Here is a 20,725-nt window from a genome sequence, read left to right as displayed (position 1 = left end):
ATACCTTGCACTGTCCTTCAAGGGTGAATTTGGGCTTATCCTAGATTCATCTAGGTATATTTTTTAGTCTTTTGGCGGACATGCAAACTTCACATTGTGAAGTTTTCGTCTGAGTTATGACCAGTTGATATTGTGCTAATTCTTTCTATTTTTTGTGGTGCGTATGCCCTATCAACTAGCTCATTTGTGTGCTAATTTTTCTGATTTAATGCTTCTTTTAGTGCTAGGATTCATTATGGCTGAGTCTGCCCTTGATCTCCGGAGTCATGACAGAAACTCACTCCGCTGAACTTTGTGTTGATGTATGCTCACGTGTGTGTGCGTGTGTTGTGTGTTGTGTTGGGCAGCATATGTTAGTACCTAGTTCTACATCCACTATTGGGCATTGACGACGTTAGTGGGGATGTCGTGGTATTTAGTCAATACTATGCATGATGGAGCTGATGGTTATATTGTCTTATGGGTGACTACCATGGGTCTATACCTTGCACTATCCTTCAAGCGTGAATCTGGGCTTATCCTAGATTCATCTAGGTATATTTTTTACTCGTATAACGGACATGCAAACTTCACATTGTGAAGTTTTCGTCCGAGTTACGACCAGTTGATATTTTGGTAATTCTTTCTATCTTTTGTGGTGCGTATGCCCTATCACCTCATTTTTGTGCTAATTTTTTCGATTTAATGCTTCTTGCGTCCTAGGCTTCATTATGGCTCAGTCTGCCCTTGATCTCCGGAGTCATGACAGAAACTCAGTACGCTGAACTTTGTGTTGATGTATGCTCATGTGTGTGTGCGTGTGGTGTGTGTTGTGTTGGGGATCAAGCTGATGGTTATATTGTCTTGTGGGTGACTACCATGGGTCTATACCTTGCACTATCCTTCAAGGGTGAATTTGGGCTTATCCTAGATTCATCTAGGTATATTTTTTAGTCGTATAGCGGACATGCAAACTTTTCATCCGAGTTACGACCAGTTGATATTGTGCTAATTCCTTCTATCTTTTGTGGTGCGTATGCCCTATCAACTACCTCATTTTTGTGCTAATTTTTTTGATTTAATGTTTCTTTTAGTGTTAGGCTTCATTATGGCTGAGTCTGCCCTTGATCTCCCGAGTCATGACAGAAACTCACTCTGCTGAACTTTGTGTTGAAGTATGCTCACGTGCATGTGCGTGTTGTGTGTGTTGTGATGGGGAGCATATGTTAGCACCTAGTTCTACACTGACTATTGGGCACTGACGAAGTTAGTGGGGATGTCGTGGTATTTAGTCAATACTATGCATGATGGAGCTGATGGTTATATTGACTTGTGGGTGACTACCATGGGTCTATACCTTACACTGTCCTTCAAGGGTGAATCTGGGCTTATCCTAGATTCATCTACGTATATTTTTTAGTCGTATAGCGGACATGCAAACATCACATTGTGAAGTTTTCGTTTGAGTTACGACCATTTGATATTGTGCTAATTCATCTACGTATATTTTTTAGTCGTATAGCGGACATGCAAACTTCACATTGTGAAGTTTTCGTTTGAGTTACGACCATTTGATATTGTGCTAATTCTTTCTATCTTTTGTGGTGCGTATGCCCGATGAACTACCTCATTTTTGTGCTAATTTTTTTGATTTAATGTTTCTTTTAATGCTAGGCTTCATTATGACTGAGTCTGCCCTTGATCTCCGGAGTCATGACAGAAACTCAGTACGCTGAACTTTGTGTTGATGTATGCTCACGTGTGTGCGCGTGTGGTGTGTGTTGTGTTGGGGAGCATATGTTAGTACCTAGTCATACACCCACTATTGGGCACTGACGACGTTAGTGGGGATGTCATGGTATTTAGTCAATACTATGCATGATGGAGCTCATGGTTATATTGTCTTGTGGGTTACTACCATGGGTCTATACCTTGCACTGTCCTTCAAGGGTGAATATGGGCTTATCCTAGATTCATCTAGGTATATTTTTTAGTCGTATAGCGGAGATGCAAACTTCACATTGTGAAGTTTTCGTTCGAGTTATGACCAGTTGATATTGTGCTAATTCTTTCGATCTTTTGTGGTGCGTTTGCCCTATCAACTACCTCATTTTTGTGCTAATTTTTTTTATTTAATGCTTCTTTTAGTGCTAGGCTTCATTATGGCCGAGTCTACCCTTGATATCCAGAGTCATGACAGAAACTCAGTACGCTGAACTTTGTGTTGAGGTATGCTAACGTGTGTGTGCGTGTGGTGTGTGTTGTGTTGGGGAGCAAGGTGATGGTTATATTGTCTTGTGGGTGACTACCATGGGTCTGTACCTTGCACTGTCCTTCAATGGTGAATTTGGCCTTATCCTAGATTCATCTAGGTATATTTTTTAGTCGTATAGGGGACATGCAAACTTCACATTCTGAAGTTTTCGTCTGAGTTACGACCAGTTGATATTGTGCTAATTCTTTCTATCTTTTGTCGTGCGTATGCCCTATCAACTACCTCATTTTTGTGCTAATTTTTTCGCTTTATTGCTTCTTTGAGTGCTAGGCTTCATTATGGCTGAGTCTACCCTTGATTTTCGGAGTCATGACAGAAACTGAGTACGTTGAACTTTGTGTTGATGTATGCTCACGTGTGTGTGCGTGTGGTGTGTGTTGTGTTGAGGAGCATATGTTAGTACCTAGTTCTACACCCACTATTGGGCAATGATGACGTTAGTGGGGATGTCGTGGTATTTAGTCAATACTATGCATAATGGAGCTGATGGTTATATTGTCTTGTGGGTGACTACTATGGGTCTATACTTTGCAGTGTCCTTCAATGGTGAATCTGGGCTTATCCTAGATTCATCTAGGTATATTTTTTAGTCGTATAGCGGACATGCAAACTTCACATTGTGAAGTTTTCGTCCGAGTGACGTGACGAGTTGATATTGTGCTAATTCTTTCTATCTTTTGGTGCGTATGCCCTATCAACTACCTCATTTTTGTGCTAATTTTTTTGATTTAATGCTTCTTTTAGTGCTAGGCTTCATTATGGCTGAGTCCGCCCTTGATCTCCAGAGTCATGATAGAAACTCAGTACGCTGAACTTTGTGTTGATGTATGCTCACGTGTGTGTGCGTGTGGTGTGTGTTGTGTTGGGGAGCATATGTTAGTACTTAGTTATACACCCACTATTGGGCACTGAAGACGTTAGTGGGGGTGTCGTGGTATTTAGTCAATACTATGCATGATGGAGCTGATGGTTATATTGTCTTGTGGGTGACTACCATTGGTCTATACCTTGCACTGTCCTTCAAGGGTGAATCTGGGCGTATCCTAGATTCATCTAGGTATATTTTTTAGTTGTAAAGCGGACATGCAAACTTCACATTGTGAAGTTTTCGTCCGAGACGACCAGTTGATATTATGCTAATTCTTTCTATCTTTTGTGGTGCGTATGTCCTAACAACTACCTCATTTTTGTGCTAATTTTTTCGGTTTAATGCTTCTTTTAGTGCTAGGCTTCATTATGGCTGAGTCTGCCTTTGATCTCCAGAGTCATGACAGAAACTCAGTACGCTGAACTTTGTGTTGATGTATGCTCACGTGTGCGCACGTGTGGTGTGTGTTGTGTGTTGTGTGTTGTGTTGGGGAGCATATGTTAGTACCTAGTTCTACACCCACTATTGGGCAGGGGGTGGCCGTTGAGCGAGCCCATGAGAGCGAGCAACTATTACCATCAAGAATCTAAGTGCAATAGGAGCGAGCGGCATGCACAAAAAATCCTAGTTGGAGGGAGATGGCAAGTTTGGTGAGAAACCTACCTATTGCTCATGAGTTAAATAGAGAAAGACATTCTACATGTCTATAAAAGCTAGAGAGCCATAAAACACTGTAAGAGAGTCAACCAACTCCCAAGTCCATTATATAACATTTTCATAGAGCGTATTTGGCATACATGTCAACCAAGGAAATGCCAAGCACTAAATCGTTTGTCAATAGCCCTTGACTAACAATATCATCTAAATTATTTTTCCCATATTAGTTGAGCAAGGCAATGCCAAGCATGACATCGTTTTTCAGTAATGCATGACTAACTATATCATTGGAATTCTTTCACCCATAATAGCCTCTTGCATAATGCCACATGTCCTTCAAATGCAAGCATAGGTGACCGCATTTGGAGAGATGTCCTCGCAGTGCATATGCTAAAAACAACCCTAAGCTTTTTGGCCTTTCCCGTGTTGGGCATATGTTGTAGTCAGTGCACTCCATGAGACGACATACTTGACAAGCAACTCCTCGACCACCTTTTGTGCTTGCAGAGGTAGAGCACATTTGGCATACACATCGACCAAGGCAATTCCAAGAAAGACATCGTTTTTCAATAGCCCTTGACTAATAATATCATCTGAACTATTTTGCCCATATTAGTGTCTTGCGTAATGGCATAGCGGCCGTGAAGATGCAAGATTAGGTGATCGCATTTGGAGAGGCGTCCTTGCATTGCATATGCTCAAAATAGCCCTAAGCTTCCTCGCCTTTTTCGCTTATGTTGGGCATATCCGTAGTCAATGCACTCCATGAGACGACATCCCAGACAAGATCAGCCCCAAATCAGCCTAAAGAATTAGCGTTTTTAGCCCAAAAAGACAGCCCCAGATCAGCCCCAAATCCGCCACCAAATCAGCCTAAAAAATTAGCGTTTTTAGACCAAGAAAACAGCCCCACATCAGCCCCAAATCAGCTACCAAATCAACCAAAAAAATTAGCGTTTTTAGCCCAAAAAAACAGCCCCATATCAGCCCCAATCCGCCATCAAATCAGCCCAAAATTACACAATTTTTAGCTCCTAGTTTTGGACTTTCCCGTGTTGGGCATATCTCGCAATTAGTGCACTACATGAGATGACATACCTGACAAGCAACTCCTCGACCACCTTTGGTGCTTGCTGAGGTGGAGCACGTTTTGCTTACATGTTGACCAAGACAATGCCAAGCACGACATCTTTTTCCAGAAATGTTTGACTAACAATATGATCGAAATTCTTTCACCCATATTAGCCTCTTGCATAATGCCACATGTCTTGAAGATGCAAGAGTAGACGATCGCATTTGGAGAGATGTCCCTGCATTGCATATGCTGAAAACAGTCCTAAGCTTCCTCGCCTTCCCCTCTCGCGTTGGGCATATCCCGCAGTCAATGCACTCCATGAGAAGACATCTAGACAAGATCGGTCCCTAATCACCAAATCAGCCCTAAAACTCAACGTTTTTAGCCTCTAAATGGTCCATCAAATCAGCCAAGAAAATCAACGTTTTTAGCTCCTATTCTTGGCCTTTCCTGTGTTGAGAATATCACGCAATCAGTGCATTCCATGAGAAGTCCTCGCATTGCATATGCTAAAAACAGCCCTAAGCTTTTTGGCCTTTTTCGTGTTGGGCATATCCCGCAATTAGTGCTCTCCATGAGACGACATCCTTGACAAGCAACTCCTCGACCACCTTTTGTGCTTGCTGAGGTAGAGCACATTTGGCATACACGTCGACCAAGGCAATTCCAAGAAAGACATCGTTTTTCAATAGCCCTTGACTAATAATATCATCTAAACTATTTTGCCCATATTAGTGTCTTGCGTAATGGCATAGCGGCCGTGAAGATACAAGATTAGGTGATCGCATTTGGAGAGGCGTCCTTGCATTGCATATGCTCAAAACAGCCCTAAGCTTCCTCGCCTTTTTCGCTTATGTTGGGCATATCCGTAGTCAATGCACTCCATGAGACGACATCCCAGACAAGATCAGCCACCAAATCAGCCTAAAGAATTAGCGTTTTTAGCCCAAAAAACAGCCCCAGATCAGCCCCAAATCCGCCACTGAAGCAGCCTAGAAAATTAGCGTTTTTAGACCAAGAAAACAGCCCCACATCAGCCCCAAATCAACCTAAAAAATTAGCGTTTTTAGCCCAAAAAAACAGCCCCATATCAGCCCCAAATCCGCCATCAAAACAGCCCAAAATTACAGCAATTTTTAGCTCCCTGTTTTGGACTTTCCCGTGTTGGGCATATCTCGCAATTAGTGCACTATATGAGATGACATACCTGACAAGCAACTCCTCGACCACCTTTGGTGCTTGCTGAGGTGGAGCACGTTTCGCTTACATGTTGACCAAGGCAATGCCAAGCACGACATCTTTTTCCAGAAATGTTTGACTAACAATATGATCGAAATTCTTTCACCCATATTAGCCTCTTGCATAATGCCACATGTCTTGAAGATGCAAGCGTAGACGATCGCATTTGGAGAGACGTCCTTGCATTGCATATGCTGAAAACAGTCCTAAGCTTCCTCGCCTTTCCCTCTTGTGTTGGGCATATCCCGCAGTCAATGCACTCCATGAGACGACATCAAGACAAGATCAGTCCCTAATCAACCACCAAATCAGCCCTAAAACTTAGCGTTTTTAGCCTCTAAATGATCCATCAAATCAGCCCAAAAAATCAGCATTTTTAGCTCCTATTCTTGGCCTTTCCTGTGTTGAGAATATCACGCAATCAGTGCATTCCATGAGAAGTCCTCGCATTGCATATGCTAAAAACAGCCCTAAAGCTTTTTGGCCTTTTTCGTGTTGGGCATATCCCGCAATCAGTGCACTCCATGAGACGACATCCCTGACAAGCAACTCCTCGACCACCTTTTGTGCTTGCTGAGATAGAGCACATTTGGCATACACGTCGACCAAGGCAATTCCAAGAAAGACATCATTTTTCAATAGCCCTTGACTAACAATATCATCTGAACTATTTTGCCCATATTAGTGTCTTGCGTAATGGCATATGCCGTGAAGATGCAAGATTAGGTGATCGCATTTGGAGAGGCGTCCTTGCATTGCATATGCTCAAAACAGCCCTAAGCTTCCTCACCTTTTTCGCTTATGTTGGGCATATCCGTAGTCAATGCACTCCATGAGACGACATCCCAGACAAGATCAGCCCCAAATCAGCCTAAAGATTTAGCGTTTTTAGCCCAAAAAACAGCCCCAAATCTGCCACCAAATCAGCCTAAAGAATTAGCGTTTTTAGCCCCAAAAAACAGCCCCAGATCAGTCCCAAATCCGCCACCAAATCAGCCTACAAAATTAGCGATTTTAGCCCAAAAAAACAGCCCCAGATTAGCCCCAAATCAGCCTAAAGAATTAGCTTTTTTATCCCAAAAAAAACAGCCCCATCAAACACACAAGTACCATATTCGACTGTTCTTATACAACCATCAAACACACGAGTACCATATTCGACCGTTCTTATACAACCATAAAAGAAAGGTAGTTTTGAAGAAATCTACAACACTGCCAGTGAGTCTAAGTTTAAGCACCATCATCTAAGAGAATAGCAAAAAGAAAATGTGAAGCTTGGATGGATCCAATCTTCAACTACATTGCGACCCTTTAAAATCAATCCATCTGCAAAAAAATACACAATTGCTTAATACATACCCTCTTGTCAATCAACTTATAATTTTCAACGAACCTACTCCTAACATACCTTGACTCCAAATGGCTTCAACAAGCGATCATATATGCGCTCATCCCTCTCAAACATAATGACATGTCTATCCATGAAGCCAGCTGCCAAGCCAAGTGTACCCGTGCCAGCAAATATGTCAAGGACTACATCCTGTGGACGGCTAAAAAGTGCGATTATGTACTTCACAAGCTTTTGACCTCTTTGACAACCACCCCTCCATGGCTTTCCTTTCCTCTTTACTAAATCTGCTTCAGGTACTCTGACATTGAATACACATTTTACTTACTTTAATGGCATATATATATATAAATGATGGATTAGGCATATAAACAAGTAAATGATAGAGTCAACTCACATATCGAAAATAAAGTCCTGTCCAAATTGAAGGTCACCACCAAGTTTCAGTTTTGGCAACTGATCATGATGTATACGATACACACAAGTTGTCGAACAACGAACAAAAGCAGACAAGATCAAGCAATTCACCTATTCAAATAGAAAGCTTTATGTCATACATGTCATTAAAGAATAGGATGCCACACTAAATTCTATTGCACATTAAATCAAGAATCAATTACTTGTACCTGTGTGACAATGGGTCCCAACCTCTTTCCAATAGGTGGTGTGCATCTCACAACCTGACGATGATATATCTTAAACCCTTTTTGCTTGCCAGCTTTCTCGACTTTCACCCCTTCCTCCATGGTGTAGAAACAAACAAAAAACCCCCTATCACTCAAGCATGAGTCTGCAAGCTGAAATGTGGTGTCATACAGGTTATCCACTATCTTGTTCCAAAATGGAAATTTATTGCAAAAGCATCCCTCGACAGCCACGTTAGATGGAAAATCTGCAAATATGAGGTCTATGCACAAGTCTAGCTGAGTGCCCTTCACAGTGCCTTGGCTACAAACTACATTGAAGGCCTCTAACACCTCAAGCCCCATTTGCTCTGCTTGTTGGGGATATTCAATAATATGAACAAGCTCTTCAACAAAAATGTTGAAAACGTAAATAGTGCCTACAAATCAAAGCTTTTAGATTTAAGAAAATGTATCAACAATCACAACACTCCATGGATCATATTAGATAGACAAAGCAAAGGCATCAACACTACCTGTAGGTTCCAATGTTTCATTGATTATGTCATCATTTTCTCTTAGCCCTCCACTGCTATTTGCGCTATGATGTTGCCCTTGCATCTTGCCATCCTCTATAGCCTTGTTTGCTTGTAATGCCCTATGTACGACTTCCCTACCAAGATTTATAGGAAGTGTCTTACGAAATGATGCTGATGCAGTGGATGCTACTACTTGAGAAGTTGCCGTCGTCTCCTCTTCCAGGACACTATTCGTAGTAGTTGTAAGTTGAAGGGCTGCTTTATGTTGCTGAAATAATTCCAACTCCTCATCCGGAACATGGTTCTTAACCATGTCTAGCCACCACGGACACTTGGATTTCTCTATGGTGGACAAGGACTACACAATCAACAACTATTATTTAGCATAATCTCCCTATGCGTTAAGAGTTAACATAAAAAATGCAATGTAATGCATCGCTTACCCTTCCAAGCTTCACATCGGAATACATGAACGTAGGGTTATCTGCATATGTCCATACACTTGCCAAGGGGGGCATCTCATCAAGCATGTGTTGTGCAATCTCCTTGAGTAGCCATCTAAACACACACCAACTACTGAGTACTAGTTTAATGAGGACTAAAAAATTGAACCATACAAATTAACAAACCTATAAACAACTCGACGGGTTGCATTGTGTAATCCGGGTTGCTCATTCATGGCATTGGTCGACTTAATGCCACCTTCCACAACGCGAAATGCTCTATTGAAGTACTTTCTTCGGCAAAGCATGACAAAGTTGCTGAATCGATGTTCCAATGGCAGCCTTACTCGATCAGCATTTTGAATGTCTAGTAATAGACCTAGACCATATTGATTGACTTGCAACCAAAAGCAATACATGTGGAGCCAGTCCCTAACTTTAGCTTTGTCATTGGGAAGGCACTCCAAGGATCGAATTGATACTTGTGAGCTATCTAGCAATTTCACAATGTGTGCCTTATCCACATCTGTTATGCAAGCATTTCCAATCATGTTGAGTTTCTCTTCAGTCGCAATATGCGCACTCGGTTCATGCCAAGGCAAGGACAGAGTAGCACACCAAAACTTCTCTCCATTTGCAGGATCTGCAATCCTTGCATACTTGGAGGTCTTTCCCCTATAGGTAATCTCCATCTTCTTTATCACCTTGGCCCTACCAGTTTCATCCATTCCCTTAGCCAACTCTTCAATCTTCTGCTCCATCTCATCCTTAAAGAGCAACCATGTCATTATTTGCACAGGGAGTGTAAACCAACTCCTTTTCCCCCGAGATGAAACAACCTGCATTTCTTTCTCCACCCATGCTCTGTCTTCAATAGACAAACCATCCAAGAGAGTAGTCTTGTCTGCCTCTCCTAGCCTTCTCAATTGGAACAACCTATCTCCAAATGTGGTTGGCACATATGCATAATCGTTCATCCTGTAGCATTAAAACAAAAAAGAATATCAATAACTCCAAGACAACAATTAAAATTTTCAAGGAGAATAGTAGATGCCCAACATCATCTTACTTGTTCAATCTTGCCAAGGAAAACATTAATTCCCCCACATCAGTCTTTGCAAACTGCAAAAAGTGGCAGACCACAGAGCAATGTTTAGACAGGTCGTTCTCAAACCCTGTATTGCATAATTGTACAATTATATTAAAATAGTGCAATCAACACAACAAAAGTTCTTAAAGGAGATTAAGTTAAAGAATACCTTGTCTAATGCATTCCATCCATGCATGCAGACGATTGTTGTCATCCAGGACATGGACCATCTTTCCTTTCAAGTAGGGTCCCCACTCTGTCTCTAAATCAAGGGACCTCTCAAATCTTTCATTAACTATTTTCCAGCAGTCATCCCAAGAATCTATCCTTTCTTGAGTGATTGGTGTCTCCTCCCCCTCTAGATCAATAATGGAGACAGTAAAGGCTCCCTTGCTCTCAAGATATCCTCCCATCTTAATAAAACTTCTTGTGAGTGATCTTTCGGTGGAAGGGCTTACTTTTCTAATGGCTTCACTAGACAATAACCTGCATAATGGGATCCTAGGGGGTGGTCCAGAAAATGTGACTCTGATTCTTTCAAGGAATGCCTGTGGTGTAGAGATCTCAAGGATCTTACCAAACACCTCTAATTTGTTTCTTCTCCCCCCTCCAAGATTGGAGATATTCTGGCCTTCTGTCACCTCATCATCATGTTGCCCCTCAGTCACCTCATCATCATGTTGCCCCTCCTCCTCATCATCTTGCCCCGCAGTCACCTCATCATCATGTTGCCCCTCCTCCTCATCATGTTGCCCCTCAGTCACCTCATCATCATGTTGCCCCTTAGTCACCTGGTCATGTTTCTCAACTACCACCTCCTCACTTTGATCATCTTCCTGAGTTCTCTGAGTATCAGCTCCCTGCTCCTCTCTCTCAATAGCAACTTGATCGACTACCTTTGTCAACGTTTTCTTGCTCCAAGTCATGAACAATTTTATCAACCAGCTCCTCAGCACCACCATTTTCCTCAACATATTCAGCATCCTTTTGACTTACTTGAGAATGCTCTTGATTACCTGCTCTTGCAATTGACCTATTGAAGTTGTCCTGCTTTGATGGTCTACCTCTTCTCTTGTATGTTGCTCCAGAATCCCCTGCATAATTTTCCTTCTCTTAGGCATAGTTACCATACTCATAATATCTGCCTCACACTTACCATCCTCACAATTCGATCTTGTGAAGTGCATAAACACTTTGAAAGAATGAAAATTCTTGATTATATGAAATCTAGTTAAAAGCCATATGAATGACTGAATCGGACACATTGGAAAGGACAACATCAGCCATTAACTAAATTATGGGTAGTTGTGTTGCGTTAGAGTCATTATGGCAAGTTAAAATCATTACGGTCGACACATTTATCACCACGAATCTCGCTCCAGCCATTAACTAAATTATGGGTAGTTGTGGTGTGTTAGAGTCATTATGGTGAGTTGAAATCATTACAACTGGCACATTTATCACTTTACAAATCTCGCACCACCTCTATACTACCACTTATCATTTTGCTCTTCTCCATTCTCCTGGAGCTTTATGTGAAGAATCTATATGTTCTTTCTGCAAACATGTAAGTGACTCTGTGTGTGTTAGTGTGTGTGTGTGTGTGTGCGTGTGTTCTCCATTCGCAGTCACGCTGACCCCTCCTGGCTTTGCTCTCCAGTTCTCCATCGACAACTCACACCCTGCATCTCACGCTGTTTGAGGTGTTAAGGGAGCTTTACTATACACAGTGTCTCTCATAGGAGCTCTCTCTCTCTCTCTCTCTCTCTCTCTCTCTCTCTCTCTCTCTGTGAGCTCTGTTGCTACCACGAACTAGTAGTGATGCAAGCTTCAACAGTGCTACCACCTGCTCAATACACACAGCAACAGCTCAATACACACAGCAACAGGAATCTTCCATTCCTCTCACACCTACGCTCAACTCAAATGCTCTCATTTGCTGTCAAATTCACCTTCTCTTTTCTCAGATCTTTAAGCGCGCTCAGCGTGCTTAAAGATTTGAGAAAGATGGTCCTTAAATCAAAAGGTTAAGCTTACCTTTGCTGTTTTCTTGGGGCTTAAGGGGTGGAAGTATTTGGCCAGTGGCGACGTTTGCCAGAGCCTTGCCTTCCTCATGGCGTTGCAAAGGATGGAAACCAGGCAAACAATATGAACGATTAAGAATAAGCAGTGTGCATTTCAAAAGTTGAACATTTGAAGGGCAATAAAAATGTTTTGAAAAGTTAGAATATAATTAAAAAACCAAACTAACTTTCTTCAACCGTTTCTCCATATTAACGTATTCTTAAACATGTCTCAAGATTAACATTTTTTAAACATTTCTCAGAATTTCATTTTTTAAAAAAAACTGGGATTGATAGTAGTGTTTTCGAATGTCTGTGAAATTATTAACTTTTACAACCATTTCGCTAGATTAACGTTTTTTAAAACATTTCTCAAGATTAACATTTTTTAAGCATTTGTCAGAATTTCATTTTAAAAAAAAACTCGGATTGAGACAGTAGTGTTTTTGAATGAATGTGAAATTGTTAACTTTACAGAGTTGTTGGTACAGATTGACTTGACACGTGTTCAATTTACTCAAAATTATTAACTATGGATATGGTGTTGATCTGATTGAAAGTTCTCTTTTATGCAGGGAAGCTAAAATTTTCTTGCAATCTGTGTCCGGACAGTCCATCAACATTCCATTCATCCATGGAAAATGCCTCCTTCCCGTCAAGCTCCTGCAAGAGAAGTTGTGTGGTACAACTAGGGTCATTGTCGAGGCTCTTCTTCAGGAGGGACAAGAGTTTAATGTTTTGGCACCTCTTCCCACCTATGCGGGGGTTTATATGGAGGCATACTTCATCTTGGAGGAATCATTATCTAAAAATTACACTGCAAGACTAGAAGACATCTTTCAGACCCCTGAGTCATCTCCAATTGGTCCATCACCTGCACCAATGTAAGTGCATGTAAGTCCAAGATCATTTTGGAAGGTTTGAATTTGAACAATTCTTCACTATTTTTTTTGCTCTCTTGCAGACAAATTGATGATGATGAGGAAAATGAAGATCATGTTGAATTTGATAAGCTAGATGAAGAAACTCTAAATTTTGAGACAGCAGTTTCTGCATTCCAGATCATCCGTACACTCCCTCCCAATGATGTGCTTCACACTATTATGCAAGAGTGTGAATACAAGGGCAAGGTCAAAGATCTACCAAAAACCTACCAAGAATTCTGCATCTATGAAATGATTGAGGGGAAGGCAATGGAGGGTATGGAGCAAAAGTATGAGGGAAATTTGTGGACAAAACCACAAACTCAGACAAGAACTCAAAAATCTTTTGTCCTTAGGAAGAGTTTTTGTGGAGGGGTTTTCCAATGTATGAATGAGCGATGCTCATTTAGGAGCAGAACTAATCAAACTAACAAGCAACATCGGAATGGTCAGTTGTCCAAGCTCCCAAAGAATGGCTGCCTAGCCATGGGGAGCTATGGAAATTTGGAATGCTTTTTTTGCAAGCATGTTCCCATGTGTGTGAAAGATTGTCCAGCAACAGTTTACTACTTTATGCCTAGGGATTCTTGCCATAGTAGGCTATTTATGCACCATGGCAAGCACAAACACATCGTCCCTAAGGGAATGTCTAGAGCATCAATTCGGAACATAAAAGCCTTAGTAGCTAAGGCAGCGACAATGGACAATAGAGCAGGCCCTAGGAAGGTACAAATGATATTGGCTAGAGAGATGGTGCTCAAGGCCTTCACAGATGACAATATTACAAGTGGGGATTTTATAAGTGAGAAGGAGGTCCATGAGATGTCCCAAGAATTGCTTACCCTTGTCAACATGAAGAAGTAAGTTTTCAACTTATAAGCACCAAAACACTTGTATTCTTGAAAAATTGGTTCACCCATGATTATGTATGTTGTAGGGTTTAAAAGCAAATGGTGATGCAGTGTAGAAGGACCACTCGACCAATGGGTGATGGATATGATGCAATTCTTGAACTAAAGAGAAAGTGCCACTTTCAGTTCTTCCATGGCTCTCGATTTCTGTTGAAAGCATCAACATCACAAGAGCGGTCCTTCATATTCAAGATGTCTACTACTGGCCCAGGTTTAGGAGTAGATGTGGTCAGAAGGATGGATAGAGATGGACATGAAGATCTCCGATTATCATGGGTTTGTTTTGACCATGTCCATCGAATAGAAGGAGGCTGGCACACAATGGGAGCACATGTTTATGATCACACGTAAGTAACAAATAAGTATTAAAAAATAAATAAAGTGGATGTGGATACTAATTGTGTAAACTATTGTATACCTTGGCTCATGGCTTTGTAATGTTATTAGGATTGGAGAGCTTCTAACTACTGCCACATGCAAGTTCAAAGAAGAGGATGAGGAAGCACAAATAATGTTTTGGGAATCTATGAACCAGGTTATGATTGAGCACACAGATAGGCCAGCCAATTTTCAAGGATTCATGTCAGATGAGGTAGGAGCAAATTGGAATGCAGTGAGATATGTGTTCGGGGACAAGAAGGAAATGGTGGGTAGGGAAAGGTCTTGTCTATGGCACTGGGAGGATAATTTGAGGGTGCACACACAGAGGTATATCCATTCCCAGTACCAATCAAAGCATAAAGAGATGTGTGACAAGTGGAGATTGTCTGAAACAACAGATGCGGCACTCGAGCAATTTCGTAGGATTAAGAGCTGGTGGGCAACAGGCAAGACAACAGATAAAAACATACCAAAGCTAGATAGTTGGTTGAGTTGGTGGCATTTCAGGGTTATCCATTGGGGACATATGATGGTCAAGGATGGGGAGCCCATAATGAATGCATTGATTCCAAGGACCAACCTCTCTGAGAGCAAACATGCAAGTTGGTTGGCTGGAGAGGGGTACAAGCAAAAAATTAGTCTTTATGATGCATGTGTCACTGATCTTATTAATGCCTATCTTCAGTGTGCCCGGCGTCTAGCCTTCTTGGATGGTAAATATATTGGAGGGGGGCCAACATTGGAAATTTTAGTTGACAGAGCCATGTCAAGGATGCAGACTAGTCCATCACCAGCAGCCACCTCTAGGGCAGTGGATGATGCTTCCATGGGTACTCCAATGTTCAATAACAGAGTTAATTTCAAGGGTGACAAGAGGACAATGCGTGCCAAGCAACCATTAATGGATATGGATACAAGCATTTGTAGCCACAGGCCTGAGTATAATTATGTCACGCAAGATAAGACGTCAAATGCAGCACATGAGCAACCATGCAGTGAATTGTTGCAAGCTCTAGAGCAAAATGTCCATGACACAAAGTGGGCTATTCGCAGGATACCAACATCAAGTAGAGTGGAGTGTAACCATTGGACAACTGGTAAGAAGTGTGGATTGAGGCAGAGACCGGGAGACCCAGCTCCATGTTTTTGGAGTGACTGTCAATTATCTTCTTGGCGGAAGCAAAAGTTTTGCTACTTTTGCAACACAGATGTGAGTCATACATGGAGAATGGTCACAAGCATCATACACCCACCAGAATGCGCTCCGCATGTTTGGCCTATTGCAAAGGGCACCAAACTCAACATCCAAGAAGCTTGTGCACTTGTGAAGGCAGGATTTGAGATTGGAGTGTCAACGGAATCATTGATCCCCAAAGAAGTGCATCAGAGAGAGCCCCATGCCAACAAAAATGAAGATCAAAATTATCCCTATCGACCAGGGGTATCGAAGGCTTCCTATGCTCAAGTTAATGCAGCATTAGAAATGTCAGCAAAATTGACTGGAAGCCGCGTAGAAGTGGAAGGAGAGAAAGAGATTTTTACCATAGAACTACTGACAGGTCACAGTAGAGCCCCTACATCATGCATAGAAGTTATTATTCAGAATGTCCCATCTTGTTCGTGCATTGATTTTCAAGGCAGGTTGGCAAAAAAAGCATCCTTTCTTGCTTGCAAGCATCTTTATTTTGTGTACTTGATTGTACTTGGACAAGATGTCAACAACAACATGCATATCCATCAAGCACGAATTCCAAAGGCCATTCTTAAGGATATGCTAACAAAGGCAGTCAGAATCCAACCTAATCAGCTATAAGGGCTATAGCCTAGGTGATGTCTTATTTTGTTTTTGGAAGGGTAGACAAGATAGCAAAACCTATAGTCTATAGATCACTGCAGTTATGTAGTTCCTCCTACTTAATGCATTTTGTAACCCACTCAGCACCTAATTTTTGAAATGAATCAGCATAAACTTTTTGTAAGAGGTAGGTACTAAAGCATTTTTTTTTTCTAGGTTATTCCTTCAAGAGTATGATAGATTTCATCCATAACATATTCAAAGAGTTTTGCAAACTTTGCAACTCTACCATGGCACTCTCTCTTGTCTATATTGCAATCTCCATTGCTTTCCAATGGTCAACTTTGAATGGCATGCTCTCTGTCACTCTCTCTCTCTCTCTCTCACACACACACACACACACACACACACACTTCAAACCCCCTCTAGCTTGTCACTATCTCATTTTGTACCCACCACTCATAATCTTTTCAGGTTGTTTCTTTTGTTTCATTCATGTTTCAAATAATTGTATCATAGGTATGATTAATGTATGTTTTTCTCTCATAGATCATTTGGGCCTTTTGCAAAGGTAGTACATCTCAAATCCGCTCTCTCTCTCTCTCTCTCTCTCTCTCTCTCTCTCTCTCTCTCTCTCTCTCTCTCTCTCTCTCTCTCTCTCTCTCTCTCTCTCTCTCTCTCTCTCACACACACACACACACACACACACACACACACACACACACACGCACGCACACACACACACACACACACAGCTCTCTACAAATTTTCCTCCCTATAAAATTTTCCCATGATTTAAAAGAAATCATGGTGCATGCAATTTTTCCATTGCCCTACCAATTTTTGCTTAGGGAGTATTAACATTCATGAAGGTCTATAAAAATTTTCGTCTCTCTCTCTCTCTCTCTCTCTCTCTCTCTCTCTCTCTCTCTCTCTCTCTCTCTCTCTCTCTCTCTCTCTCTCTCTCTCTCTCTCGCTCTCTCGCGATTTTAGGATCGTCTTTCTCTATGTGCACTGGAGTATTTGTCATAGAAGTATTAAACCCTAAATACATGGGGCTTGATTTTACTACAGTAGGGTTGTCTCAAGCTACTTTGTGCTCGCTTCTATCTGCTCAACTGATTTCTCATTTTTGCTCGAGGCTCACTGCTCTTGGCTCGCTCCATGGATGCACTCTATTGGGCACTGACGACGTTAGTGGGGATGTCGTGGTATTTAGTCAATACTATGCATGATGGGGCTCATGGTTATAATGTCTTGTGGGTGACTACCACGGGTCTATACCTTGCACTGTCCTTCAAGGGTGAATCTGGGCTTATCCTAGATTCATCTAGGTATATTTTTTAGTCGTATAGCGGACATGCAAACTTCACATTGTGAAGGTTTCATCTGAGTTACGACGAGTTGATATTGTGCTAATTCTTCCTATCTTTTGTGGTGCGTATGCCCTATCAACTACCTCATTTTGTGCTAATTTTTTTGATTTAATGCTTCTTTTAGTGCTAGGCTTCATTATGGCTGAGTCTGCCCTTGATCTCCGAAGTCATGACAAAAACTCATTACGTTGAGCTTTGTGTTGATGTATGCTCATGTGTGTGCGTGCGTGTGGTGTGTGTTGTGTTGGGGAGCATATGTTAGTACCTAGTTCTACACCCACTATTGGGCACTGACGACGTTAGTGGGGATGTCATGGTATTTAGTCAATACTATGAATGATGGAGCTGATGGTTATATTGTGTTGTGGGTGACTACCATGGGTCTATACCTTGCACTGTCCTTCAAGGGTGAATTTGGGCTTATCCTAGATTAATCTAGGTATATATATATATTAGAATCCTCCAAGATTCAAATGCAAGAAAACGAATCCATTTTAGATGAGTCTCTAATGAAGTTCCCAAAAAAATGATGACCTACAATTTGTCCGTTGTTTAGACACTACCCCAAACCACATAGTTTGGTGGTAAGACCGACACTATTATTTCGCATCAAATTCCATCTTTATGAGCCCCATGTAGTTACCCGATGTAACCCTTGTTAGATTCCTTGATTAGAATCCATGCATTCATTGTGTAAGCTTTAGCTTCCCACAAGTGGAAGAAAGCTTATCTATAAAAAGAGCCTCTTGTACACGATATATCATGATGCATAACAAGAAATTACCTACTTTGCTATCCAAACTTGATTAAATTCACTTTGTGTAATTAAATATAGTAATTATTATTTTTGAGCGCCATAAATGGCTCACTCATGTTTTTGCCTTAACTCAACACTCATTGCTCTCAAATATTGTCATCATTTGCCCCATTTCGCTCCCAAGCAAAGCCATTGCCCCACATTCACCTCCGTATTGTATGACAACATCGTTCTCATTTGTATATTGGGCAAGCAATTGCCAAAGAAACCACTGCCCATGTTCCATACCTCCTGCATGATAAACAACAGTTAAAGACAACAAAAAAACTTTACCCAGAGAAAGTGGTATCAAAATGTACCTCGCATCGGGTCCCATCAATCTCTTTTGTCCAATCACTCTCCTCTAGCGAGTTGAATGAGGCATCGTTTGATGGTATATCAATTGGCTCTGAAGTCGATGTCTGCTCTTTCCTCATTGCGGACACCAATACTGTGCACACAATCCTTCTATCCTTCTTGCATATCAGTGTCTTGCAGACAACCATGTTTACATGGTCTTCACGTCATCCAGTAGCAGCAGTGATATCATGAACCATTCCATAATTATCTAGTAGGCAGAGACTACAAACACACCTCTGTGATAGTGCTAGACAGTCAAGCTCTCCAAACTTGTACACCTCCATTTTGTTCCAATCTGGCACTTCAGAATTTGACAACCCATACATAGATGCATTGCCAGGTAGAAAAACAATGGAAGCGTTCATTGCAGAATCTACAGTCGATCCATCATGCAATGGACGAAGACATTTCTCCATGATGTGTGGCCTCACAGAGCTTAGCAAGGCCTTCTACAAGTCAGCCTCTATCTTGTTCAAACCAAAATGCACAATTTGAATATGGTTGACATCCCTCTCTGCAAATACCCTCAATCAAAACAAGTTAGATCTTGAAACACAATGCAACTTTAATTCAATGTTTTGATGTACTGGTTGACAGGTATGTTACCATTGGCAGGTTTGAGATATGCAATATTTTTGTTTCAAAACTCGTTGCAAATTCTATCACCTCCTTTGCTGACATTCTCTTCTCTTTCTTGATCACGAAGAAACACAGAAATTTTAAAGTGAATGAAAAATGTTCAACGTTTGGATGTTAGTCAAACAAACTCATGTTTCTCTCTTATACGAGTCGTCCTTGTGAACCTGATGCCTCCCTGGAGTGCTCCATTTGCAAAACAGTATCGTACATGTTATTTAAAACTAACTCTAATGATGGGGGTAGGTACTATGTAATTATGAAGGCATCAACTTTGACACCTAAGATGTTGTATCAAACCCCTCCAATTGAGGCCTTTGGACACGAGACTCTGCTACTACAAATATTTATGTGCCTCCACATGCTATCTCCTCTCTCTATCCTTCACAACATCATTGTGTGACTTCTCCTTGTTTGGAGGGAAGTATTCCTCACCATACTCCAAGAACCAGGGCAAATCCTAGTAGACTATACTCCTAAAGTTGCGTGCTAGTTGAGTTAAACATATGCTCCAATTTTTCAATTTCGAGCATTTTTTGCAAGCTCCTGACCTCGTTTATGTTAAACTTGCAAATCCACAACCATCTAATACAAGCAAGAATGCTATTAGCGTCATATTTTAGTTCTCGGATGCACTACAATTGTCTACTGTGCATACTTGCAAAGTCACCTTTTTCCTGCATCCCCCAATGGCTTGCTCAACTCAGACTATGCTCCCTTTTTCATCACACCCAGCTCATAAGCGAAGTTCTTTCCCTTATGTATCAATTTAGCGTCTTTGATGAACGACTCCTGGTCCAAGCTAGGCATCAATTGCAAATGTATACTGAGGGTACAACTGCATACATTCTCTATCTCTCTAATAATGGAAGGCCAAAAAACTCCGATCCTCAACCATTCTTGAAAAACAGTAGACTCTTACAACAAAAACAATGAATATGTCATCGGACTAACAACAAGACTGAAGTCATTGCTCCGAACCACGAATCCCACAAAAATAATTACAATATCAAGTTAGTAGTTTCAGTTTGTGTTATACAAATTTGTATGGGCGCCATGGAATTGGATCAAAATAATTCAATTAAAATTATTTCCTATGTCGTACGATGACAGTTGAACACACGTAGCAGATCCTCATTTGTTAGCCACAACCCACATATTAGACCATGACATTCATCAAATAAGACAATTTTTATTTAGCATCTATCATCCACTACCCGTAAAATACACCATGTACACATTGGACTAACAACAAGATAGAAGTCATTGCCTTGAACCATGTATTCTCACAAAAAGAATTACAATATTAAGTCAACACTTATAGTTCGTGGCATACAAATTTGTAGGC

The 20,725-nt window shown here is 41.2% G+C and overlaps 2 protein-coding genes across 2 annotated transcripts; one reads left to right on the top strand and one right to left on the bottom strand.

The window, feature by feature from the left end:
• Positions 1-7,194: 7,194 nt before the first annotated feature.
• Positions 7,195-11,744, bottom strand: LOC147444098 (uncharacterized). The gene is made up of 9 exons (XM_086527789.1): positions 10,306-11,744; positions 10,116-10,221; positions 9,233-10,024; positions 9,047-9,161; positions 8,601-8,961; positions 8,068-8,504; positions 7,839-7,969; positions 7,502-7,742; positions 7,195-7,419 (listed from the first exon to the last, which is right to left on the bottom strand). Exons 1-9 carry the CDS (start codon positions 11,117-11,119, stop codon positions 7,411-7,413), a joined length of 3,006 nt encoding a protein of 1,001 aa, XP_086383915.1. The 5' UTR covers positions 11,120-11,744; the 3' UTR covers positions 7,195-7,410.
• A 3,550-nt stretch (positions 11,745-15,294) lies between these two features.
• Positions 15,295-16,227, top strand: LOC147444097 (uncharacterized). The gene has a single exon (XM_086527788.1). The coding sequence runs from the start codon at positions 15,295-15,297 to the stop codon at positions 16,225-16,227; it is 933 nt and encodes a 310-aa protein (XP_086383914.1).
• The last annotated feature ends 4,498 nt before the right edge of the window (positions 16,228-20,725 follow it).

This window comes from Adiantum capillus-veneris, chromosome 13 (genome assembly GCF_014529385.1).
Source record: "Adiantum capillus-veneris isolate H3 chromosome 13, ASM1452938v2, whole genome shotgun sequence".
Lineage (NCBI taxonomy): Eukaryota > Viridiplantae > Streptophyta > Polypodiopsida > Polypodiales > Pteridaceae > Adiantum > Adiantum capillus-veneris.
Note: the sequence above shows the minus strand (reverse complement) of the source record. Positions and strands in the feature narration are given on the sequence as shown.

Coding starts and splice junctions, on each gene's coding strand:
- LOC147444098 (XM_086527789.1), bottom strand. CDS start 11,119: ATGCTGAATATGTTGAGGAAAATGGTGGTGCTGAGGAGCTGGTTGATA. Junction 10,025..10,115: donor TCCTTGGCAAGATTGAACAA/GTAAGATGATGT, acceptor TTAATGCTACAG/GATGAACGATTATGCATATG. Junction 9,162..9,232: donor ACCCGTCGAGTTGTTTATAG/GTTTGTTAATTT, acceptor GTGTGTGTTTAG/ATGGCTACTCAAGGAGATTG.
- LOC147444097 (XM_086527788.1), top strand. CDS start 15,295: ATGCGTGCCAAGCAACCATTAATGGATATGGATACAAGCATTTGTAGC.